The 26,918-nt window shown below is 37.9% G+C and overlaps 1 protein-coding gene across 2 annotated transcripts; it reads right to left on the reverse strand.

The window, feature by feature from the left end:
• Positions 1 to 7,569: 7,569 nt before the first annotated feature.
• LOC116165041 (4-coumarate--CoA ligase 1-like) lies at positions 7,570 to 10,365 on the reverse strand. 2 transcript variants are annotated; one of them, XM_031479310.1, is made up of 8 exons: positions 10,230 to 10,365; positions 9,566 to 10,172; positions 9,301 to 9,511; positions 9,118 to 9,248; positions 8,849 to 9,071; positions 8,617 to 8,799; positions 8,101 to 8,564; positions 7,570 to 8,056 (listed from the first exon to the last, which is right to left on the reverse strand). In XM_031479310.1, exons 2-8 carry the CDS (start codon positions 9,743 to 9,745, stop codon positions 7,742 to 7,744), a joined length of 1,707 nt encoding a protein of 568 aa, XP_031335170.1. In that variant the 5' UTR covers positions 9,746 to 10,172; positions 10,230 to 10,365; the 3' UTR covers positions 7,570 to 7,741. The 2 variants fall into 2 exon arrangements, with proteins under 2 accessions (XP_031335170.1, XP_031335171.1); XM_031479311.1 differs by having other exon boundaries at positions 9,566 to 10,159; positions 10,210 to 10,342.
• Positions 10,366 to 26,918: the final 16,553 nt, after the last annotated feature.

The raw sequence follows: 26,918 nt of genomic DNA on the forward strand, positions 1-26,918 counted from the left end.
GTCTACTTTGATGATCTGCTAATTCACGCACCAACTAAAGAAAAACATCATGAGATATTGGAGCAGATGCTTAAGCGCGCTAAGGAAATAAATTTAAAATTTAATTTAAATAAGTCTCAGTTTTGTCTTAATAAAGTCACGTACATGGGTCATGTGTTCTCAAAGGAAGGCATGACACCAGATCCGAATAAAATTAAAGCTATTGTAGACATGAGTCAACCAAAAAATTCACAAGAACTACAAAGATTCTTGGGAATGCTTACATATTTGTCAGCATACATCAAAAATTTTTCTGAAGAAACACAGCAGTTGAGAATTCTTCTAAAAAAGAATGTTATATGGAATTGGGACACAAATCATACAGCTACATTTAACAAATTAAAAACCTTAATTACAAAAGCCCCAGTTCGAACTTACTTTGACCAGACTAAAGAATTAATTTTGTCATGTGACGCTTCACAAAATGCAGTAGGAGCCGTTATACTACATGGATCAAATCCAATTGCCTACTCGTCAGCCTGTCTTACCGAAGCTCAAACTAATTATGCTCAAATTGAAAAGGAGCTGCTAGCGATTGTTCACGGTTGTCTAAAGTTCCACCAATTTATCTTTGGTCACAAAATCACGGTCCATACGGATCATAAACCATTAGTGCCTTTATTCATAAAAGCATTACACAAAGTGCCACAAAGACTACAAAGGTTTATGCTCAAAATTCAGTGCTATGATCTCAATGTCATGTACAAACCTGGTAAAGAAATGTATATTTCGGACACATTATCCAGATCGCCTTTGTCAGACTCCATTGTAGATTTACAAGAAGATATCACGTTACACATAAATATACTCAAGTCATGTTTAGAAGTGTCACCTGAAACATTAGAGTCCTTTCGAAAGGAAACTCAAAATGACGAGGAATTGCAAACCATCGTAAAACTTTGTCAAACAGGTTGGCCCCTAGCCAAGAGTAATCTTCCCCCAGAGACTAAACCATATTACAAATTTCAAGAGGAAATTAATGTACTTGATGGGCTAGTGTTCAAAGGAAATAACTTAGTGGTTCCAAAAGCTCTTAGGTCAAAAATGCTAACTAAAATTCATACAGGTCATTTTGGTCTACGTAAATGCCTTGATTATGCTAAGAATGCATTATTCTGGCCTAGTATGTCAAATGACGTGCGAAATATTGTAACGACATGTGTAGCGTGTCAGGAATACAGTAATAACAACTCAAAGGAACCTTTATTGCCACACGAAATTAAAGCAATACCATGGAACAAAGTAGGTGTTGACTTCATGGAATTAAAGGGAAATAAATATCTTATTTGTATAGATTATTTCTCTAAATTTATTGAATTATCAGTACTTAGGAATGGCACAAACGCAAAAATAGTCATCAATGAGCTGAAATCCATATTTAGTCGACAAGGAATACCTGTCACACTAATTTCAGACAATGGACCTCCTTTTAACGCCGTAGAATTTGCCAATTTTATCAAAGAGTGGGACATTCAACACATCACGACAAGCCCGTATCACTCACAGTCCAACGGTCAAGTCGAACGAGCAATCGGAACTATCAAGAGAATGCTAATGAAAACTATCGAGTCTAATGGAGATCCCTATCTAACATTATTACAGTATAGGAATACACCAAACGACAGCAAGAACAGTCCTGCTCAACTCCTGATGTCTCGCCGTCTTAGATGTTCCCTGCCAGTTCATGCAGATTTGCTTCTACCGAAACCAATAGATGTAAATCGTTATGAAAATTGGGTCGAAGATAGAAACAAGAGGATGAAAGACGTTTACAATCGAGGAGCAACCAAACTACCAGAATTAATGACTGAAGACGATGTATTGTTTAAGAAGATTCCATCAGATAAGAAATGGATACAAGGAAAAATAACGCAGGTTGGTCCTGAGCCAAAAAGCTACATCATTCAATCTAGGGATGGGATGCATTATAGACGAAATAGGGTTCACATAAAGAAATTTTACAAATCCAATTGTAATCCAGAATATGGTAAATCGAATAACACACATTTAGATCTTAATACCGATTATAATATAGATAATAATTGCAATGATTGTAATAATTACTGTATTTATAGTAATTTTGATAATGTTAATAATGAACCTGCTAATGACAATGGTTCGACTCCGAACCTTAATGTAACTACTCGCTCAGGCAGACAAATTAAGGTACCTAATAAATTAGACTTGTAACTTCCAAAGGGAGATGTTACGGAATTAGTATTAGACGTGGCTGTAGCCACAATTGACGATACATTAGTTAGCGCTAGTTGACTAATGACCTACACATACAATTGTCATGACATGTAAGCAAGCCGTCACTTACAATATACTTACTTAAGTAAATCCTGTGTCATCCTTATTTATAATTGTCGCCCTATAATTAACAATAACTACATTTTAAAAGAATTGTATAAACATTATAATGCAGTTGTATAGCTATTCTAATACCTTTCATTTCTGCGTTATAATATAGTTGTAATAGAAGTTGTATAAGAAGTTATATTGAAGGTCTTTATGCTAAATAATACAACTGTAGACTGAAAAACACGAGGAAAAACATTATACAATATACACAAAACTATTTCATAGTTAGCATATAACTACAACAGTTTACTCCCTTATGCAGAACTTCTACAATGAAAATGTAGTTATCGAAAACTCTGCCATATAACACAACATTTCTATGGAACTATTATCTTAGTAACTTTTAGAAAATGGAATCGGCTGTGTCTAAGTGGAAAAAAATTAAAAAGAGTGGGCACTTTAAAAGATTAGCCAAAAAGAAATACCACAGAATTCTACAGCATTGCAGTTACCTTTCCGAGGCTAACTTAGAAGTAGAAGGTTTATCGGTAGTACCTACAACTTCCTCCTGCAGTAATATTGAACCGCAAACTGAAATCCAACAAGGTACAGAAAAGGAATGCGACCTTAATAGTGCTAACGAAGTCAATGAATACATGATGGATACCGATGAGGAAAATTTCTTACCTTCGCTTTCTGAAATTGACAAGAAGATTAAAATAAAGGAAAAACTTAAAATATGGGCAACGTCTTTCAACATTACTCATTCTGGATTAAGAGAGCTTTTTAAAATATGGAACCAAGCTATTCCTAACCTTCTTCCTAAGGATCCAAGGACATTTCTAAATACTCCCATAAAAGTAGATAATCTGGTAACACTTGAAAATGAAACTTACTGGCACAATGGTCTTACGCCAAATTTAATAATTTGTTTGGAAAACTATTCTCATATAGAATCCATTTCCCTAAAAGTGAACATTGACGGGCTTCCCATATATAAAAGTTCAAAGTGCGAATTTTGGCCAATCACATGGATGGAATTTTATACTGCAGATAATTGAAACATAATATAACTGAATAGTTGTTTAGTGCAGCACAACACATACGCTAAGCGATACATCTGTTCTATTAAAGAGTTTTCCAACGCGCTTTAATGTAATATGGCCATTGAATACACATAGTTGCCATCATACAAAAAATTAATACAAAGCAATTTATTATGTACCTATTGTGAACAATTCTCTTTAGAAGCTTTAACTACAGTCTTGTATCTAGACTGTGCTTTAACTATGATATATTTCAATATTTTTGCTTAATGAGCGGTTTCAGATACATCTCAACTGGTTTATGCATGTAAAATTAAAATGATATCGGAACATAGTATGAATCTGGCAACTTCCAGAATTTATCAACGATCAGCTTCTTGTCCGATTTTAAAAACCATTCTATGGCGTCGTTGTAACTCAACATTATAGGACTTGAATATTGTATACTGCTCGGAACAAAGCAGAATCATTGTATAACGTTTCTAATTAGACAAAGTCATTGTATTACAATCGCGCCATATTTATTAAGCCAATCACCGTTCATATATCGCCGCCATTATGCAAAATTCGCATGAAAACGTAAAAATAGCAATAAAGAATGCATTTAATAGAAATATAGACGTAGAATTTCACAAATGAAACGAACACATTTTTTGTTTAAATTGAAAATACATTTAAAAGGGAAAAATTTTTTTTTTCGTGTATTCATGATTCACATAATAGTCTACTAAACTGAGGCGCATTAATTTTTCATCAATAATATATACGTATATTGTCAGAAAAATTTGTCTTAATTGACGTATATCAGAAATGAATATTTTCAAATGATGCTGCACTTAATCACTCTAACGCATGGCGGAACTCGAAAATAATGGAGTCACTTATATTTTGTTTGTACCGTTAACTAACACGAACATAAGAAATTTCCATTATTATTTATTTATACCTATTTCAAATTTCAACAGTACAATACTAATTGATTGCATAAGCGATGCCGTCTGCGTTATAACAAACTTATAAAATCCTTTTTAATGTTCGTAAAATACACTTAAACCGCAGTATAGAAACACTACTTATACAATGCCTTTTTATAGCAGTCCCATAGTAGGTACTCATGTAATATGTTGTATAAGTATTCTTGAAGATATACTTATACGACAATTTTATAAACATTACATAAGGCTATTGTGTAAGAGTTTTGTAGTTTACTAGAAGAACTCCCTAAATTACTAAACTGTTTTATAAACTAGGGCCCTTTTTGGTTGTGTAACCGTTGTATAGTATTATTTACCCGCCGTATACAATTTTCGGCTTTCTATAAGATATGCTGTATAGCATTTCTCATAACCTTTATAAAATAAATTTTGCTAGTTGGGTATATAGGTACAGTCTCTTGTAAAAGTAATGTCCCTCGGATACCTACCACTGTAGCATAGGCAACCAACATCCCAGCCGACTAGTTCAAGTTGGATTTGCGGGTGTGGGAGGTAGGTAGGTATCTAATGCGGTTCGTTTTCAGCAGGTATTCCCACTTTGCCAAACTAAAAATAAGTTAGTAGAATGAAAATGAATGGCATTTATTAGCTCAAAAGATCTGCGCTGCTTTAATCTATCCTTGGTTTAATACAATAGAAATTTTTACATTTCTTTCAATTGGTTTGGTGCGTTTTAAATTTGGAAATAGTTTAGCTAAAATAATGACCTTTTACTTTTAATTTTTTCGAGTAGATTTTCTTCTAACAAAATAAATGTGATGATTTTGTCGTTTTATACTGACATTGAAATTGATGTCTCATTATTAATTACTCGGGCCTCCTAATGGAATGCGATTATCTGCACTGGAAGCGCGACAATGCCGTTCCTTTTGTAACTACCACCTCCCACTCCTTTCAAACCCCGGGATGACACCCGCGGAAAAATTCAGCTGTTTTAATTATTTTTCCCTAATTTCTAATCATTTCACCTGCATGAAAAAGCCGGTTTAACTGGTAACTAATTTTTTTGTCAAAAAATATACCTATAACCTGGACTAAATATCCTTATAATATGCCTACCTACTCAAAAATATGCAACGTAAAAGCTCTCCTAAACTAAATTCGATATTAAATCAACCACGACCAAGTATCACAAATGCATATCATTTAATTTCTGATGCTAGTTACAAAAGAAAGGTATTGTTGCACAGTGCACTTGTAGGGCAATTAATCGCATTCCATGAGGAGACCTACTCGCAAGTAATTATTAATGACACTGGAATTTCAATGTCATTAAAGGACAAGAATGTCACCTTTATTTCGTTAGAAGAAAACCTACTCAAAAAATTAAAAAGTGAAAGGCCATTATTTTGTCTTAATAGTCTCTAGCTAAACTATTTGCAAATTTAAAACGCACCAAACCAATTGTAAGAAATGTAAAAATGTTTACTGCACCAAGCCAAGGATATGCAGCGCAGATCCTTTGAGCTAATAAATCGATGGCATTCACTTTTATTCTACTAACTAGTATTTAGTTTGGCTAAATGGGAATATCTGCTGAAAATGAACCGCATTAGATAGCTACCTCGCACACCCGCAAATCCAACTTGGACTAGGCGGCTGGGATGTTGGTTGCCTATGCTACAGTGGTAGGTATCCGAGGGACATTACTTTTACAAGAGACTGTACATACGTAATTTAAATTAAATATTTAAAACTTCTGAATTTTGATGGAATTATTTTTAGCACGCAAAGATGGTAGATCTGCGGTAATACGTATTTATTGAAATAAAGGTCGGAATGAGAAAGGAATATTGTGAAATCCATATCTCCGTAAAATGAACATGTGTTCCTTAACTCGCGAAGGACCAGCCCAGTGATAACATTGGAATGCAATACAACTGGGTGGGAAGGTATCTGGGGAAAGACATACAATTTTCAATTTAACAACTGCGGCCTGCCTTAATTGGTAACTTTTTATACGACGGTGTATTCAAGTGTCGGATCCAGACATCTTCCCGCCATATTGGAACAAAATGGCAGAAAGAAATCTACCTACAAAAGGTTCTCTAGGTCCTGTTGCGTTTGCTCTAGTGCCAAAAGCTAAACGATGCGCTGTTTTAAAATACCGAGCAGCGACCTCATGAGTTACTCCCAACTTCAAGGTGATATCCAATTCTCTCTGAGGCATCTCTCACACGTGCCTTTTGTCTTGGCGTCCCTTTTCTTTCATGATAAAGCTGCAACATCAAATTCTCCGTTTCTACAATATCCAATTGTCAGGATCACTTGCTGCATTGTAAAGAGTCTCGCTTTTCTAGCGACTTCCATGCAGCATCGTTTTTCCATTGACTTTCTTTCAATCAACATACACATCGTTCAGGACGTTTCCTTCCGTGAAGAATTAAATCTGAATATTTTCTTATGTAATACTTTTTCTAGCGGTTTTTATTACGTATAGTTTTAAACACTTAGAAATCGACAAACAGGTACCGACAATTTTGTAACGAAGCATCCGTTTTCCGACTTGAAGTTACCAGTTTTAGTGATCACTCTGTAGACGAACACTCGGTATCTAGAAGCATTTTAAGTCGGACACTTCGTTACGAAAAGTGTCGTGCCGAAAGTATTTATGCTGGTTCTAGTTGAAAAGAGACGGTAAAGGTAATTGATTTAATTTCTACAGTCGTCGTTACCGCGTAAACAAAAGCTGTAATTAATTCACCGTTTGCAACCGTTCCGGTCAAGATATTTCAATTAGCGAAGACGACGAGGAATTAATATTTTAGAATTTCAGCTCCGTTCAGTAATTATCATGATTTTAGGTTTATAGGTTAATTTTTAATTTAAAACGAGCATTAAACTTGGAAGGCCATGCAGGTGTACGCCGGTACCAGTTTGATACAAGACCTTCATCCGACCTGAGAGACGATAGGTGTTAATTAGAATTATGAATTTAGAAATATTATCCGGCAAATTAAGTAAGTGTAATTAGCGGTAGCTCATTAAATGAGATGAGTGGTCTCAAAAAAAGCGCTCTTAATTAATTTAAATGTTAAGATCAATTACAGATACATTTACTTATTTAACGAATGATTTAATAGTTATTAATGATACGAGTTCGTTTATGAACGTCATAATGAAACGTGTGTAACGTTAAATTCACTAGGCATAGCACATATTTTTTGGAAATAAATAAAATTTAATATTTTACTTATAATTATAATTTGTTAAAAAAAGATGTAAATTACATCAATTGAAAAATATCTCTTAGATGCTTTGATTGCTTAGCATTGCTCATTTACCAGATTGTTTAAATTTCATCGAAGTATTTGGCGAATGATCGATTGGTCTCGAAGTTTTGGAAGCCAATGGTCTTCAGATCGTTTCATATTTTCTTTCCGAAGGTAATCGCTTGAGATATCTTCGCAAAATTTTCCCAGAAGCGGTCTTTGGTATATAGTCAGTGACGACAATGCCTCCTAGTAAGCGTTTATGCTTCGCAACTTTACTGGCGACGAACTCGTCAATACTTTTTAGATCGATGCGTTTCGTAGACCTAGTCACAATGAACGCTATTGGAACTTCCCCAAACCGGTCATGCGGTAACCCTACAACTGCAGCCTCATCAACATCGGGATGACTTCGCAATATGTCTTCGATCTCGGCCGGGGCCACTTGAAGCCCTTTAACCTAAACCCAAGTATCTATAATGAAGTGCAGCCCAACGTGCTTACCTTTATCATCTCCTTTGATCTATCAGTAATGAATAAATGGCCATCTTCGTCGTGATAGCCTATATCGCCCGTATTTAGCCAGCCTGCTGAGCTTAATGCCGACTGGGTGGCTTCGGGATTATTAAGGTAACCTTTAAAGACCTGCGAACCACGAAGAAAAACGGTACCCTTTTCATTACTACCAAGCATTTCGCCTTGCTCGTTTTTAATTTTGCACTCCATGGTGGGGTAGCTTAGGCCACAACCTCCCATTTTCACACCGCCTGCGATGTGTGGTGTTTGCCAATGTGTTGCGCCTGTTGTCTCCGTCAAGCCGTACCCTTGAAGGATGTGAACTTTACCTTTGGTTTTTTCGTTCAAACTTCGTACGTCGTTAATGCCCAATGGAGCGGCACCTACTTGAATTGACCTCATTCGTGTTAAGTATTCAGGTTTTATACGTGGTTCCTTTACCAACAGTTGTACTGAAAGTGTAAGATGGGAGTAATGGGAATGAGGGCGTAAGAAAACCCTAACCTAAAGGAGGCACCAGATAGCAGTGTGTCGGTCTGGTGTTTTCTAAAATGCCTATAAACGTTTTCGTTGTAAACTTGGGCACTGTAATTGCTTTGCATCCCAATGACATGTTTAGAAGAATGGTGTGAATGCCATAAATGTGGTACATCGGTAGGATTGCAGGGAAAACGTCTTGGTTGGTCGCTGTACAAATTTGCATAAGAAAACTTTAGCAGATGAACGTTAAACATACCATTGGTAGGTGTTTGCATTTTAAATTCTGGAACAGTATGATGGTGTATACTTGAAACCATATTTTCATTGGTTAATTCTATGCACTTAAATAATCCAGTTGTTCCACTGGAATATGGTAGATAAATTACATCATTCCAGCCGTGTGTTTGCCTTTTTGCTGGATATGTGTTTTGAAGAACTTCACTTAGTTTAATAGCCCCGGAAGGAATATCCATTACCTCCTAAAAATATTTTTACGAAGATGTAACTTTTCATAGTGTCACATACATTTCGGTGATTCATAACAACAATTGGTACTTTGGGAAATGCACTGACAGCGCTGGACACGTTCGGCCATAAGTCTGTTAACGTAAAAATTATCCTCGGTTTTGAAATCGCGAGGCAGTGATTTATTTCTTCTGGATTTCGAGAACAGGTGAGTTATTTTGTTCAAAGCAGTCTCCAACTTACCTTTTGTATATTCGGGATTTAGGGGAGTTATTTTCAACCCCGCTTGTGCTGCACCAAGTACAATAATCGCGTATTCGGGAACATTAGGAAGAATCGTTGCGATTACATCTTCCTTGTTTAGTCCTTTCAAATTTGCCAAAAAGTTCGCTACTTTGTTCGATTTCTTGTAAACGTCTTCGTACGAATAGTTTCGTCCAGTTTCTGCGCATTCCTTAAAAATTGGTTTATTTTAACTCAGGTAATTCGAATAAGGTTCTTTTCGTACCAATGCAGTCTTGTCCGACCATTTATCCAAGTCTTTCCAAACGTAATCGCTGAGTGCCAATTTCTGGACGTCTGCATTAGTTGCTTTGGAACAAATTATTTTATTACATAAACTTCTTACTCCCGCTTTCGCTGTCAAGGGTAACAAACTTCTTAAACACCTAATCTTTGATGGTGTCATATTGAAGAAAGAGAACGATAAAGTCAACTTTTCGCACTTTTATACTGCTCATTTAAATTTCAGTTACGCTTCGATAAACTAGTATGCAAATTTTTTACACTTTTGATCCATAAAACATTCCCAGCGAACTCACTCTCACGACTATTGGTTGTTAGGGCACTTACAAATATTTACATTTTATAGTACTTTCCCAAAAACGAAAAGTAGCTACTTATTTTTTTATTTAATTTGCCTTGCTTGTCATGCTATTGAAGGTGCCATCGTTCTCAGTATTGTCATTATGATTTAATGTTTAATTTTTTAAGCAGTTCTTTGTACCGTTCAATTTGGGTTTAGGTAATTTATTTTCAACATCTGTTTTGAACATTTTCGAACACATGTGAATGTGTAATAAACACGATAGATTTGCTTTCTCTAAAATCCAGCCCTAAAATAAGTGTTGAAAATAAAATGAAAAAGCTTACCTGGAACGTTTCAATACAACCTTTTGTACCATAAACAGTTTACGTTTAACATCCTCTGGTTATGTATATTGGTATGGCCTTTAGAAAGACCTATTCAACACAGAACAAGTTCGATTGAGCAAAGTGTGATCTTTGGATTTAACTGTCGATTTTCGAACGTACACGCAAGTATGCCGTCATTGCCACGTTTTGCGTTATGCACAATAATTTAACCGCATACAATGCTATACGAATTCAAAATAAATTTATTCGCTCCTTACGTTTCAAGACCACGTCAGTATATCCTCACGCACTTTGATCACTACGCTGATCTTCTTTAATTCGTACAACTATATTGCGATTTGGTAATTCGTCGACGAAATTCGGCTTTAAAATTTCTACTTAATGGATAAATATGCTTGTGCCGCCGACTAGCTTTTGCGGTTGTCGTTACGTTTTTACCCTCCTGGTTTACACAATCTCTTATCCTTTATCTTAAAATCTTGGTACAAACAGGGTTCTTTGACTTTGTACTGTCCAGCAAAATAATAACACCGCAGCAGTGACAATAATTATATTGACTAAAAATCAGAAAAATATTGTAACGTTATTTATAAAATTCGGGTTCGATTTATATCAATATTTATTAAACAAAACTAAAACACTATAAAATCCGTACAATTTATATCGATTATTTATATCACACACTTCGAAATTTATATCAGCTTTTCGCGCTCTATGTTTCGTTCGCACTCGATCTCGTTCGATAGTAGCCTCCCCCGATGTTCGGTCCGCAACCATTTATACACGCAAGCAATGTAAGTCCAGTACATTCTCGAATGTTCCTACAAATTCCACTATCGCGCGCGTAGAAAATTCCAGAGAATTCTGGAGCATTTCTGTTACACTGCCCCCTTCTTAATTCTGGACGTCTCGTTCAGAAACTGCGTTAGTATTACTTTTTAATGCCTCGTGTCGGAATCTGCAGTCAGAGCCTGCTCGACAAACACCTTTCTTGAAAAAGTAACAGTCCACAGTTTTGCGGAGGGTCGTCCCCTGTGGGTTGAAGCAGCATACTGTAATTCGAACGCTAGTGTTTCTAAAAATCACTTCGATCATGGTTCGCACTATTTTCCAGTCCAACCCATCTAAACCACATCCAATCTTCGGGATCGCCAAGCTATTTATGTCATAGTATGCCATGAGTTTCTTTAAGCTTTTTAAAGCAGACCAGAGGTTTTCATAGGTGGGTTTGCCTTCTGACGTTTTCTTTGAAACCAAGTAGAACAAAGAGCGTTGACTATCTTCCAAGCGCAGTACTTTACCCACTCGTGGTCTTTGCTTTAACAACTCGTTCATTCTTCCAAATCTTTTCCGGAATACGGAAGCTATACCTCTACTCATGCGAAGGTCTTCGGCGACACAATGGGCGATGGAAACGTTAATCGGAAGCTCAAAAATATTTTGACAAATTTCCTGAGTAACGCCAAATCGAGCTTTCTTCCGCTGGGCGTAATTTGACATAAAATCGTTAAAGTTTGGCTCGATCCCAAAGCTGCGTTCCTCTTCTCGAATACCTCTAACTTCTTCGTTGTTGTTGGATCCGGCATATCGTGCGAGTCGATTAATGTGGACAACTTTCGGTTTTCGGTGGTTCATTCTGATACGATATATCACGTCATTTATTTCTTGATCACCTCATACGGACCTTCCCATTGTCTTTGTAGCTTGGGAGAAAGACCCCTTCGTCTCTGTGGATTGTGCAGCCATACCAGATCTCCAGCTTCAAAAGTTTCATTGGCCGAGCGGAGGTTGTATTGATTTTTCATGCGATCGCTGGCAATCTGAATATGACTTCTAGCCAAGTCGTGAATGTCGTTCATCTTCACCCTTAGTTGGTCAACATAATTTTCACCTGCGACATATTCTTCATGGGGTTTACGCCCAAACTCGAGATCACATGGAAGGCGTAGCTCACGACCCAACATAAGGCAGGCAGGAGTCTGACCCGTGGTCTCGTTGACGGCTGATCGATATGCCATAAGGAACAGGTGGAGGTACTGGTCCCAATTTTTCTGATGTTCTGCCACGACTTTTGAAAGATATTTACCCATCGTTCGATTCATTCTCTCAACCATTCCATCTGACTGAGGATGCAAAGGTGTTGTTCTGGTTTTATTGGCTCCTACCAATCGACAAACATCTTGGAACAAAGCCGATTCAAAGTTCCTTCCTTGGTCTGAATGGATTTCTATAGGAACACCAAAACGTGTAAAGAACTCCTTTACCAACACTTCTGCAACTGTTGCTGCCTCTTGGTTTGGAATGGCGTAAGCTTCAGTCCACTTTGTGAAATAATCCATAGCGACTAGGATATATTTATTTCCGCCATCTGTCTCGGGAAACGGTCCTGCGATATCGATAGCAACTCGTTCCATCGGACTACCAACGTTATACTGCCTCATGGGTGCCTTCTTCTTGGAAACTGGTCCGTTTCCAGTAGCACATAACTCACATTTTTGACACCATCGCCGGACATCTTCTTTACGGTTGACCCAATAGAATCGCTCACGTACCCTTTGCAACGTTTTCGTAATACCAAAGTGTCCTCCGGAAGCGCCGTCATGCAATTTTCGCAATACTTCCGACACTTTGCTTCTAGGTACTACTAATTGCAGCGTCGATTCGGTGCCATCTTCACTTTCAAGGGTCCTATACAACAGGTTGTCTTTCAGAGTCAGGCTATTCCATTGGCCCCAATAACTCTTTACTTCAGGACTTGTGGCACTAATGTCTTGCCAGTCTGGTCTTTGTCCGTGGCGCATCCAATTCAGGACAGTTTTTATACTTGGGTCGTTTTCTTGGGCCGTTTTGATTTCGCTTGGCTTCCACTCCTCACTCTCTACAGTTGTTCGTCGCAGATGGCCAATCTTGTCTTCTATTTTAGAACAATGTGTGCAGTTGTCCTTGCACGGTCTTCTTGACAAAGCGTCTGCATTATTGTGAACTTTTCCAGCCCTGTGTTCAATGTCGTAGTCATATTCCTGAAGACGTTCTAACCATCTTGCCACCTGTCCTTCTGGGTTTCGGAACTGCAAGAGCCACTTTAGCGCTGCATGATCTGTCCTTATCAGGAACTTGCGGCCGTAAAGGTACTTATGGAAATGTTCGCATGCCTTTACCACACCCAGGAGCTCTCGCCTAGTCACACAATAATTCCTCTCGGGTTTCGACAGTACTTTGCTGAAATAGGCAATGACTCTTTCCTGTCCGTCTTGCAATTGAGAGAGAACAGCTCCAATGGCGGTGTTACTGGCATCGGTATCTAGCACAAACTTTCCCTCATTTCTGGGGTAGCCAAGGATAGGTGCGCTAGTAAGAGCTTGCCGGAGATGTTCGAAAGCTCTTTGACAGTCTTCACTCCATTCGTACTCATTGCCCTCTTCTGTCAACTTTATTAATGGTTTGGCAATGTTGGCAAATCCTTTCACGAATCGTCTATAATAGGTGCACAAACCGAGGAAACTTCGAATCTCGTGCTTGTTCTCAGGAATCGGCCACTCTTGAATCGCTATAATCTTCTCTGGGTCAGCTGTAACACCATCACGAGATACGATGTGCCCCAAATATTTAACTTCTTTTTGGAACATAAAGCATTTCTTGGGACTTAGTTTTAAATTGGCCTCTCGTAATCGTCCAAACACCTCTCTCAGGTTCTTTAGGTGTTCTTCAAAAGTTTTTCCTACGACAATTACATCATCCAAATATACCAGACATGTCTGCCACGTTAGTCCCCTTAGAACTGCCTCCATAAGTCTCTCAAACGTCGCGGGGGCATTACACAATCCGAAAGGCATTACTGTGAATTGCCAAAGTCCAGAGCCTATAGAAAACGCGGTCTTCTCTCGGTCTGTCGATTCCATCCCCACTTGCCAATAACCACTCTTTAGGTCGAGTGTGGAAAACCATTGGGCTCCAGATAGAGTGTCCAAGGTGTCGTCTATTCTTGGCAGTGGATAGCTATCTTTCTTGGTGACCGAATTTAATAGACGGTAGTCAACGCAAAATCTTGTGGAGCCATCCTTCTTCTTTACAAGCACTATCGGTGATGACCAAGGACTATTCGATGGCTCGATGACACCTTGTTTTCTCATGTCTCTAATAATCTCCTCAGCTTCGTCTCGTTTAGCCAAGGGGAGTCGCCTTGGCTGTTGTCTAATCGGTTGGGAATTGCCAGTATTTATTTTATGGGTGACTATGCTTGTCTTGCCCTTGTCCTGGTCGTTTACCGCGAACACATCTCGGAATTCCACAAGCATATTTTTCACCTTTTGTCGTTGTCTATTGTCCAAATCTGGAGTGTTTTTAATGACCATATCTATCAGCTCTCTTGGATACTTTCCTTTAGATAGATTTTCCGATCTCACAGAGCGAATAGCCGAGATGGGCACACACTGTCCAACTGCAGTTCGTTTGCTTAGCTTAACAGGACTATCTTTCAAATTCATAATTCGAATCGGAACGCCATTTTGAACTTTTACCAGAGCCCTAGCCACTAGAAATTCCTTTTCGTCTAGTGCTTCGACTATCCGTAGGCTTCCCTGGCGACAATATCCATCTAAAGTGGTCATTATAATTTTTTCACTAAGTCCGGGTATAATGACATCATGAGTGGTTAACAGGCGGATGACATCTTCTTTGTCTTCATGGAAAGGGAGTTCTTCATCGCCGACCTTTAACACGCCCTTTTTCACGTCTAACACAGCTCCGAGTTTCTTAAGAAGATCCATCCCCAAAATGAATTGATCAGAAATATCAGCAATTAGCACCTGGTGATTGATGGTGGTCTTTCCGATGGTGACAGACATTTGTATTTCTCCGTGCGTTTTTATTCTTTCACCAGTTGCTGTTTTAAACTGCACGGTCGAAGATGAGATCCGAGAATGATTCTTCAATAACTCTGGTCTTGCAATAGTTCTTGTTGCACCTGTGTCTACTAGCAAGGATCTGTCTTCTTCATTAACTCGGCCGTCGATGTACAAACTCAGAACTTTTCCAGACGACGTAATGTTTACAGTGAAGATCGGGGCTTTGTTTCTGCAGGTCGACGATAGCCCCTTCCTGTCGACCTTTCTTAGTTTTCCGACTGCTGTAATGGTTTCTGGCAGTTGCGGCGAACGTGTCCAATCTCGCCGCAATTCCAACATCGTGGTTCACGTTTCTTTGCCAGTGACTGTATTGCTTTATTGACCTTTTCTTCCATTACTTTACTGACCTTTTCTACCACTACTTTACTGACCTTTTCTTCAAAACTTTCAGAAGCCACCTTCCTCTTCGATGGTTCTTACCCGGCTGTCACTGCGAGGTTCCACCATACGTACTCGCGCACTTCCATGACTAGCTTTCTTGGCGGCTTCGAATTCTAACGCATGGGCCAAAGCTTTCTCAATTTTGTCGTGCCTAGCCAGTCTCAAAGCCTGCTGGGCATCTCCATCACGAACGGCATCGATAAATGTTTGTACAGTCAGTTGATCAAGAAAGCTCTCCGGTGCCGTAGGGTATGCCAATCGAATCAGTCTAGCGATGTCCGCTTCAAGTTCCTGCAAACTTTCTCCAGGTTTCTGCATTCGGTTCTTGACTTGGGCATAGTAAACTTGCTGAAGGTGTTTATCGCCATATCGCATTTCGAGTCGCGCTACTATTTGTTGGAAGTTCTGTTGATCCTCGGGGATGGTCCGCAACACATCCAGAGCATCTCCTCTCAGAGCAAGAATCAGGGCTGTAGTTTTGTCTTGAAGAGTCCATTTATTTGCCGCAGCCGCTGCTTCAAACTGTCGAACGTACGTGGTCCAAGGAATCTTACCATCAAAAGTAGGTGGCTTTACTCGGGCTTGCTGAACGTCGCCTTCTACTCTTGTATTTGTTTCTGGGTCGACCTTCTTGTAATGAGTAGGCTGTGGCACCTCAAGAAGACGGTCCATCAGTAATTCATCTGGGGCACTACTAGTACGCTCTTCCGTAGTCAGTCGCAAGAATTGCTCGCGCAGCTCTTCATACTTGTGCTCAATCTCGACGAATGTTGCTTTAAATGTTTTGGAAACTTCCGTAATACTATCTTCAACTTTTTCTTCAATTGATTTAGAGACTTCTTCGATAATCTTTCTAGAATTTTCCTCTATCTTCTCGAACTTCTCTTGAATATTTCTAGAATTTTCTTCATTAATCTTTCAACTTCTCGAACTTCTCTTGAATATTTCTAGAATTTTCTTCCATTTTCTCGAACTTCTCTTCAAAATTTCTAGAATTTTCTTCCAACTTCTCGAACTTCTCTTGAATATTTCTAGAATTCTCTTCATTAATCTTTCTAGAATTTTCTTCCCACTTCTCGAACTTCTCTTGAATATTTCTAGAATTTTCTTCATTTTCTCGTTGCAACACCTGTTGGCCATTTTGGATTTGCTGGAGCAAATTGAGCATCGTTTCTTCCATTTTAGCTGCAGCAGATCTTGTTACAGGCATACACAAGCAGAAGCACTTAATTTAATCTTACTTTTAATTAATTTAATTAATCCCACCTGACACCAATGTAACGTTATTTATAAATTCGGGTTCGATTTATATCAATATTTATTAAACAGAACTAAAACACTATAAAATCCGTACAATTTATATCGATTATTTATATCACTCACACTTCGCAATTTATATTTCCGCGCTCGATGTTTACGTACTCGTTCGGTAGTAGACTGCCGCGATGTTCGGTCCGCAACCATTTATACACGCAAGCAATGTAAGTCCAGAACATTCGCGCATTTAGCAGACACGCTGCAAACATCCCCACCATCGCGCGTCTAGAAAATTCCAGAGCGCCAAAGGCGACGTCATGTCTGGAGCGTTTCCGTTACAATATATAAAATGCTTCTGCAAGGATGTTTGTGACTGAACTATTAAACGGCTGGATTTTTTCATGTCTTTCTGTATGGCCCCGGAGGTTCATTCTGGCGCTTTAGCTCTAATGTCTTGCTTGTCCATGTACAAGTACACCTTACATCTTGAACGCATAGCCCTGGTGTTGAAAATTCAGGTGTTCATGGAGTGGTTACGTCATTTGGATCCTGAAGAAGTGATTCTAGTAATCGCTTGCCCTAACTCTTTCTTCCCTAGATGTATCTAATTTCCAATGGAGTGCCATTGGCAAAAAGTGCAAACTGCAACTACACGGAGGATTGAACTTGTCTTTCCTGTAGCCTTTCTTGACCCATTCAGATCTTTTTGTGTGTCTTTTGGAAAAGAAAGAAATATACTACAGCGTGTACCAACATCCATTTTTCCAGCAATCGGAAATAGATTTGGTAGTCCTTAAAGATATGAATTTGCAGACATTTAGTTCCTGGAAAACTGAGAAACCTTTCTTGGCATTGTGTAACATTATAATGAAGCAATTTGAAGTTCCTTTCTCATTGTTAGTGAGATTCAGACGTGACACTACTCTACATTTCTCTAATTAAATGTAAAACCATGTATAGGCAATTATTTATAGCTATCCAGAAACTCATTGTAAGCATATCGCTTTTTTTTAAGCTAAGTTTACTTGGCTATTACTAAAATAAACAGCAAAAGCACTTTTCAAGTAATCTTTGGATATAACTTCGAAGTTGTATAACGTTTATTATAATTTTCCTATGGCTATCGATTTCGGCAACATTATAACCATAATCTTTGGATCTTTAACAGTCTTAATGAAGCACAAGTTTCGCGGGCACACACGGTACGGTCCCAGTTTAATTTATATTTATAGGTAACCAATAATTCAATACCTTGAAAGAAAATTAATACATAACACATTAATAAAAAAATGTAGCATATGAGGGTGAGAGACGCATACAATACACCTCTGTACGATGGCCGTGGTACAAACGTCAAGCACAAGCATACAGAAACGTCAGAAAATTCTACGGCGGGCGAGAGTACGTCACAAGCGGGAAGTTCTCCTCTCTCTCCGCGCCTACAAACTGCAGTGACTGAGGCAACCGTTTAGTATACGGACCGTGGTTTGCACCGACAAATTTAAGTGGACCTTAGCTTAAATGTAGCGGTGTAGCTTAAAATCCATGGCAACGATTATTGAGACAATGGTTGCCATGGATTTTAAGCTATGCTTAAGCTAAGCGCCGCTTAAATTTGTCGTTGCAAACGGGCATTAATAACTTAAATTTTAATTTTCAAGAAATGTAGTTTCGTTTTTGGTTACTTTTTTACTGGAATACTTATCCAACCATATGGTCTTTCGTTTGTAATAAAATAGGCCCAAAAGCATTTTGATCGTGAAAAAATTTCAAAGAAAATCATTGTCATAGTTATCTAGCAGGGTACGAATCTTACAACAAACATTTAAGGAGATTTCCACATGAGATTTTTAAAAATTATTTTTTCCAAGTTTTTCTTTGAAATTTTCACACTTTCCAAAATGTTTTCGGATATTATTTTATTCCAAACGAAATACCATAGTGTTGGACAAGTAATGCAGCAAAAAAACAAAAAGTTAAATAACATTGTTTGAAAATTAATTTTTAATACAATCTACTTAAAAAAAAGTAAAAATCATAATCTGTCAAAACCTATTGAGTTTGCTATAATGAATATTAGGGTTAAATCTACCCTTTACCTCTTATTCTATCACCTCTCCAAAGGAATGTATCAAAGTACCAGAACCGCATTTACAAATTTTGCGCCTAGGAGCCCCTCGAAATGCCCCCCCCCCCCCAAACCAATTAAAAGCACTTTATACCCAGACCGAAATTTGTTTCTAGATATAATGCAATATTTTTACTTTACTAAAAGTGATAATACTATTTTGCACATCAGGTTGATTTAATTGGTAGTAAAATTTTTTTAATTTTATTAATGAGATTTATTATTATAGTGTTATAACAAAGCATAATATCTGTACAATTTAATTAAATTACAAACAAACAATTTTTAGACAAATATAATCCTTTCAGCGAATTTTTGCAAATTTATTCGTAAAAAGGTAGCTTTTGTTTTCATTTTGGCCGGCCGACTGACTGACTGGCAGCAAATGAGGGTCCATCAAGTTAATAACGTCCTTGGTTGGGGTCCATATAGAAAAACGCTGGTAGAAAGACGAGGAGTCTACGTGTATTTTATCCTGACCGTGTAATTATCATCTCGGCGCCATCGCCGAGCGTGGGTTTACTAACGTGGTGTTTTTTCAGTTTTTAGCATTGGAAATGCTTAAGCCCGCTTGACATGGAGCAATAAAAATTGCAATTGCATGCAAGTTGCAAGAAAAATTGCGAAAGGCATGCGCAGTTCAAAGCCAGCTGATCAATTGCTGCAAGAGACTTGCATGCAATTTTTATAGGACCGGTGCTATTCTTCTTGCATGAATCGTGCAATTCTAGGGATAAATCTAGTTGTTTTTGTGTCACCAACCTAGTAAAATACAGCGGCGGCAACTATGATGCTGAGAGACGCACTCATTACTTACTTACAAATCCATATGTTTCTTCTGTTGGCAGACATGTGGCAATTGAAATAGAATTGCACCATGTCAAATACCATGCAATGCTTATTGCATGCAAGGATTTGATCTTGCAATTTCTTTCTGCAAGTTCTTGCGCGTTGTATTGCTCCATGTCAAGCGGCCTTTAAGGTATGTTGTGTATGGGTATGAATTTACCAGGTTTGCCGAGTAGAAAAAAAGACAGTGGTGTCGCGTCTAGTGTTGATTGTACCGTACTCGACTGCAATCGGTAGATTCAGGAAAAGTCGCGGATACTGTCGATACGGTACTTACTTAACAGTGCGCAGGGGTTTTTTAAATTCGAATTTAAAAACCTCGCACATCGCCCGTGATAGTATTACAAGTATGTTACGCCGCTTATTATTTAGAAAGTTTACGTTTGCGACACGAGCGAGCTTGCGAGCGAGTAGGGCTAGATTATTCCGTGTGTAGGATTATTTATGACTTTATAGGTTATACGGTTATCATTTCCAATGTCTCCGATGGTTGCAAGGATTGCGAAATCTGTGAATTTTTTTCTATCTTCTTCTATAGTTTTGGTCCCATTGTTTTTAGATTGGTGTCATCGGAAAGATCTTGTAAATGCACTGACGGATTTTTGTTTTTTTTTCGTATGGGCAAAATTAGCACCGTTTTGCAAGGCGCGCGTTCTATAGGGGTAGTAGACTTCAGTTTCGTAAAGCTCGAATCGCGGTCTCTCTTTCTCGTCTCTCCAGTAATAAGAAGTGCCCCAAACATTGAGTACTGTTTTACGGAGGGGTTTTTAATCGAAAACCACCAAAAACCACCAAAATGCGAATTGCGGTTCCGGTTGAGTGGGACGTCGGAAGTGGGTACCGACAAAGGAAATGTGGTAGCCCCCGACAAGATCTTACTGATGATGATGGAGTTCATATTTCAAACGCGAATTGCGGGTGAACGGGAAATTTGAAAGGAATTTTAAATTTGTTCTAGATAATAGTGTACTGTAGAATCCCAAATTTAGTTTTTTTTGCCGCCCCTAAAAATTTGCCGCTATGGGCCATATCGTCCCATGCTAAATCCGGCCCTGCTAATTAACATCAGGAACCCTGTATAATGATATAAAGACTACCTAGTCAAGAGGAGAAGGAATGAAAGCAAGTATCTACAATCTACGATAATTGATAAATATAATTCACGGTTACAAATTTTAAATTAAAGTTAAAATTTAATATCAAAATTGGAAACAAAGAGCTAAAATATAAATATTGTTGATGAATTGTTCGTTTATTAGATTCTGTAGTATATGCATGTGTATAAAATATAAAACATGTATGGCTTCACGCATATACTACAGATCTAATAAATTAAACAAATATAGCAAACGAGCTCCTGGGTATTAGCCCAGTCAGAATAGGAAAAATAGAGGATCTAATTCATGTATTACCAGTTCCTTCGGAATTGTGTAAGGAACGTTTCCCTAATCAACATAAAGTAAAGTCCCCCCGACTACCAGCTGTGCTAAAGGGGGGGAGGGGAGTAAGAGCTCCCCTTTTATAGTTTTTTGCTTACAACGTGGAAAAGGTACGCTATAGCGACAAATTTTGTACATAAAAATGAAAGCTTATTAAATTTGCTATAACTTTGAGTTGTACCGTAATTATGAAAAAACGCATCGTTTTTATGTTATTGACTATCCAAGGTTGAATATTTTCATATGTGGATTATACATATCAATGTAGTATATGACCAATACCTACATCATGATTTCCTTTGGTTTTTTCCCTCCAAGAAACCTCACCGTAACTGCACAAAGGAGAGGTAGTAATTCGAAAGTGGGTCGTCCTTTATACAATGTGTAACAGTGCCTTCCAAGCAAGACTAATTTTCGCTGTCCGAAAAAGTGAATGTGTCGATGGTGTCGTCTTCATCGCCGTTCTCGAGGACCGGTGAACCGTTAAACTACGCACTTTCACATCCACAAGCTGAAGTGCAGTTGATGCCCGTCTTACGACACCCACCCTTCGGGCCCTAAAGTCACTAGATATAGATATATTTAGTGACTTTAGGGCCCCATCAAGTTCCAGTTGTGCAGCGGCAGAAGATGGAACTTAGGACATTGGTCGGTGCTGGCGAGTCGCTAGTCTTGATGGAGTGGAGCATTCGATCCTCTCCTCTCACCCAACCCCACCGCTGTTGAGGGTAAATCCCGCTATGCGGATCGAGTTGGCTAGTACGGTCATGACTCATGTGTATAATACACAATTCAATCTTGGTGGGTCAACAACTTAAAAACGGTGGGTTTTTTAAGAAAGTTGTAGCAAATTTAATGAGCTTGTATTTATATGAAAAGAATGTCTTTCTAGGACGCACCGTTTTCGAATTGTAAAGTAAAAAACTATAAAATGTAACCACCAAAATCACGATCTCCCCCCTCACCCCTCTAGCACACCCGGTAGTCGGGGGGACTTTATCATATGTTAATCAGGGAACCTTCTTCTACACATTTCCGAAGGAATTAGTAATACATGATTTAGTTCCCCTATTTGTCATTTTTAGCTTCCTAGCATGTGCTAGGTAGCTATTGCGATAGCCGTTTTTTGAACATTTCAAAATTTCATCAAATGTCGACGTTTTAGACCATTTTAAGCAACTTTTAAAGAATAAAATTTTTTTCCGTCTGTATGTACGTACGTACGTTTGTTGGCAATTTTCTGAGAAAACGGCTCGACGGGTTTTGTTGAAATTTTGTATATATGTTTTAGGCATACCGAACAGAAAAATAACGGGCCGGATTTTTGAAAAAAAATTTTGGAGCGCCGTAACGGCATCAACCTAAAATTTTTATTCTATTATTTGGAAGACCTTATTTTCCTGTGTACAACCTACAAAAAATTGGGCCGGGTTATATTATCAAAAAACGGAGAAAAAAATTGTCAAAGTCAAAAAATTGTGTTGCATATGTGCAAAACGCAACGATCTTGTTTCTGAAGCAATTTAAACGAAATTTCTATGGTAAGTCCCTTTAATAAAAGCACAGACTGTTGTCTGTGATAAAAGCAAACAAAATTCATGCGCAAAAATCGTGTTGCGCATGCGCAGAAATGCAATCTTCTTATTTATGGAACAATTAAAACGAAATTTGGATGGTAGGTCCTCCTAATAAAAGAAAACAAAATGCATGCGCAAAAAATCGAGTTGCGCATGTGCAACATCCAACTTTCTTATTTATGGAGCAATTTTAACGAAAATTGGATGGTAGGTCCCTCTAATAAAAGCAAACAAAATGCATGCGCAAAAATCGTGTTGCGCATGCGCAGAAATGCAACTTTCTTATTTATGGAACAATTTTAACGAAATTTAGATGGTAGGTCCTTTTAATAAAAGCTAACAAAATGCATGCGCAAAAAATAGTGTTGCGCATGTGCAACATCCAACTTTCTTATTTATGGAGCAATTTTAACGAAATTTGGATGGTAGGTCCCTCTAATAAAAGCAAACAAAATGCATGCGTAAAGACGTTTTAGATCATTTTAAGCAACTTTTAAAGAATAAATTTTTCCCGTCTGTAAGTGCGTACATATGTTGGCAATTTTTGGTTTCAGCTAGGAAGCTATTCTGTCAAGAATTTGACACCTGGTTTGATCTATTCTTACTGGACTATATGGCTATAGCATGTGCAAAACCATATTTTAACCCTGATGTTAGTTTTGCTTTTATTTAAAGTGTATACACGGTGTCCATTTTTCGAGTGCCACTATGGGGATCTCACTTATCTTAAGAGATAGAAAGTTGGTTAAATGGGGACAAAGCTGCCAATTTTCGTGCCGAACAAGAATCTGAAAAGAAATTTGAAATATCTTCAATAGTTTTGAAGATATCGCAAAAAAAAGAAAATTTCTGATTTTCATTTTTAATTTTTTTATGATAAACTAATCATAGTAGATATTTCTAATTAACACATTATTCGGACACTTTTTAATGGAGGTTTCAAATATGGCATCCTGTTTTTAATAACTTTCAAGATGACGGAGAAACGCGTGAAAACTTTAGTTTTTCTTACGGGCGCCATTTTGAATTTTCACATTTTGAGATTACGTCTTTTTTTCTCTTTACAACGATATATCACACAATGGTGGTTCAGTATCACATTTTTCCTAAAAATACAATTTTTAATTTTTGAGAAGAGTGCTTTGTAAAAAGAAAACGTTCATTTGTTGTGAACAAATGTTTGACAGTTTGATCCATCTGTCTGGTTGCAGCGTTGTCAGAGAAGTAGAAATTCGATTTTCATCTGAACAGAATTGAACCTTCATTATGCAAGAAAATTATAATTAAAATTAGAACAAAATACATAACATGTGTTCAAATTGCCCACCAGCCCACCTCCTAATTCTGAGCACAGTGCCACTCTCTTCCTAAGATTTACTATGGCTCTTGACACATCCCTTCTTCTTATCTTGTTCCTGAGAGTGCTCACAATTCTATAACGAAGTTCATCAAGGTCGGCTGGCAATGTTTTGTAAATTTCATTTTTCATTGTTCCCCACAAAAAATAGTCCAAGGGAGACAGGTCAGGTGACCGCGCCGGCCAGCGTACGTCGCCATTATTAGCAATAACATGATTGGGGAACAATTCCGATAAGCATTCCCCTCAGAGTAAGATACTCTGAGGCATTCCCAACTCTCCTAGCATTATGGGGCGGTGCGCCATCTTACTGGAACCATACCTATCGAGTTCAAACGATAAAGAGGAACCTTATTGTCAATAAAATCCGTTAGAAATGTCCTCAGGAAATGGAGGTCTATCACCATATTACTGTCTACATCTTTTAAAAGAACCATATTCGCCCAAGTTTTTATGCAGCAAAGAAAAATACCTCAAACTAGACTGTTGCCGCTCTGGATAACGCTGGAAGTATGTTGCAGCAGCCATGTGGGCATTTCGATGAGAAGTGTAGTAAATTTGGATCATATCTATTTGATCTGCACTTGAAAAAGACATTTTCGCATACAACTAACATAAACCTAAATGGCACTACATGAAATTGAAATGAAAGTCAACCTTTTGTTCAAAACAAAAGAACGTTTTCTTTTTCCAAAGCACTCTTCTCAAATAATTAAAAATTGTATTTTTAGGAAAATGTGATACTGAACCACCATGTGTGATATATCGTAAATAGAAAAAAATACGTAGTCTCAAAATGTGAAAATTCAAAATGGCGCCCATAAGAAAAACTAAAGTTGCCACGTGTTTCTCCTTCATCTTGAAAATTATTAAAAACAGGATGCCATATTTGAAATCTCCATTGAAAAGTGTCTGAATAATGTGTTAATTAGCAATGTCTACTACGATTAGTTTATCATAAAAAAATTAAAAACGAAAATCAGAAATTTTCGTTTTTTTGCGATATCTTCAAAACTATTGGAGATATTTCAAATTTCTTTTCAGAGTTGTAATGTTCCTAGGGGTCCTCAGGAGGTGCTGGAAATATTGACTTACCCTGTACTTACAGTTGGCAACTCTGGGGAAACAAATCGCAGACAGCGCCATCTAACTTTAGCTGTCAAAATGTCGGAAGTTCGCGCCATTCAGATCTCGGTAATATTCGACTTGGACGAATTTGTACGAATGGACTCCTACGTTGTCATTTTCCTATGGCGGTCTTTTATGCGTTTGTACGTGAGACACAATCGGGAAGGGAATTAAATAAAAGACAGAATTTTTGTGCGGCCGAAAGGGAAAGAGAAAATGAAATTTATTACGCACGGGGCTTGGTTCAGCAGAGCAAATCCAAACCGAAAAGCCAGGAAAAAAGAACCAGCAATAAAAAAAACCTGGCTAAACACAAATACAAGAAATAAATCAATTACAGGTAGCAATGTACAAACAGAAATACGAAAATCAAACATCTCAAATCGTACAACAAAAATCAAGTAATAAAGGCAAATGTGGCTAGAACAAATTAATCAAAAACGATAGATACACTTGACATAATTACAAATTGTGAACAAAATAAATCATTGGGGTATAAAAACACTACCTGAAAAAAAAACATCAAGAGTTCATTTTAAACCACGTAGAGCAGGCATGACCTTGTCCCGACCTTGCTTATCATTCATTTATTACGTAACAAGTGCAAGTGCACCTGAGAATGCCAACACGGGTATTCAAGCGGAAGCAGACCACACCACATACAAAAATCCACATTTTAAACAGAAGAGAAATTAATCAGAGGGCCCCCCTTTCTCGCTAATGCGAGACGCTAAGAACTGCAGCCTGCGCGAGAAGAAAAAAATAAACATATATTATACAGCGACAGAGCAAACTGCATGTGGTTCTTCTCTTCCACGGAAATAAATTATTAATCCAAACATTCAGGGCAGTAACATTCTAGCAATCCACTCCCGCGTAAACACATTCAAATAATCATGGGAAACATTGCGGCATAATCAGGCGCACAAGGAGCCCAGCTAAAACATGACTCATTTAACGCTAAACTCAAACAATAGCCGCCCACGCCATGCCTGCAATCAGCAGAGGTCAAATCTAAAGAAAAAGTCAAAACGAAAACAAATAAGGCATGAAATTTAAACATCGAATTTAAAATAGCTTAAATAAAACGAGTACTACCTTGATATCGCTTGGAAAAAATATATCAAACACTAACTAAACTTTGAAAAGCACACAAAACCGCTACTCCACCATCAAAATCTGGACCACCAGTGCTCCCGCCGACGCCACTCTCCAGCTTTCTGTACTAAATTCACGTCTGCGCAAAGCGGGATTCTAAAATTCCTTTAGTTGTAAGATGTGTTGCCTATCGGTAGGGGTTCAACATCACAGAGTCTTATTCGGCACGAAAATTGGCAACTTTGCCCCCATTTAACCAACTTTGATAAGTGAGATCCCCATAGTGGCACTCGAAAAATGGACACCGTGTATGTATGAAATTTCATTTAATTGCTTCCATAAATAAGAAAGTTGGCACTGTACATCCTACACAAAACCAAATTTGGAAAATGGCGCTACATTTGTTTTTATTCCAAGTGGCTATGTATCAAATTATAATTTAAATACTTTCATAAATAAGAAAGTTTGCAATTCGGTCTGTGAATGGTCAGGATGCGCAAAGGGCACTGTGAATGCGGATCGATTAGGCTCAACTTTTGGAATTGTGTTTTATATGGCTAAAGCTATGCGCATATTGAATATTATGCA

Source organism: Photinus pyralis, unplaced genomic scaffold, assembly GCF_008802855.1.
Source record: "Photinus pyralis isolate 1611_PpyrPB1 unplaced genomic scaffold, Ppyr1.3 Ppyr1.4_LG2, whole genome shotgun sequence".
Lineage (NCBI taxonomy): Eukaryota > Metazoa > Arthropoda > Insecta > Coleoptera > Lampyridae > Photinus > Photinus pyralis.

Bases quoted from the DNA above. Each gene is read 5' to 3' on its own strand.
- LOC116165041 (XM_031479310.1), bottom strand. From the start codon at position 9,745: ATGACACCATCAAAGATTAGGTGTTTAAGAAGTTTGTTACCCTTGACA. The intron at 9,512-9,565 runs GTACGAAAAGAA...CCAATTTTTAAG, and splicing joins GGTCGGACAAGACTGCATTG to GAATGCGCAGAAACTGGACG. The intron at 8,057-8,100 runs GTAAGCACGTTG...ACTTGGGTTTAG, and splicing joins GATCAAAGGAGATGATAAAG to GTTAAAGGGCTTCAAGTGGC.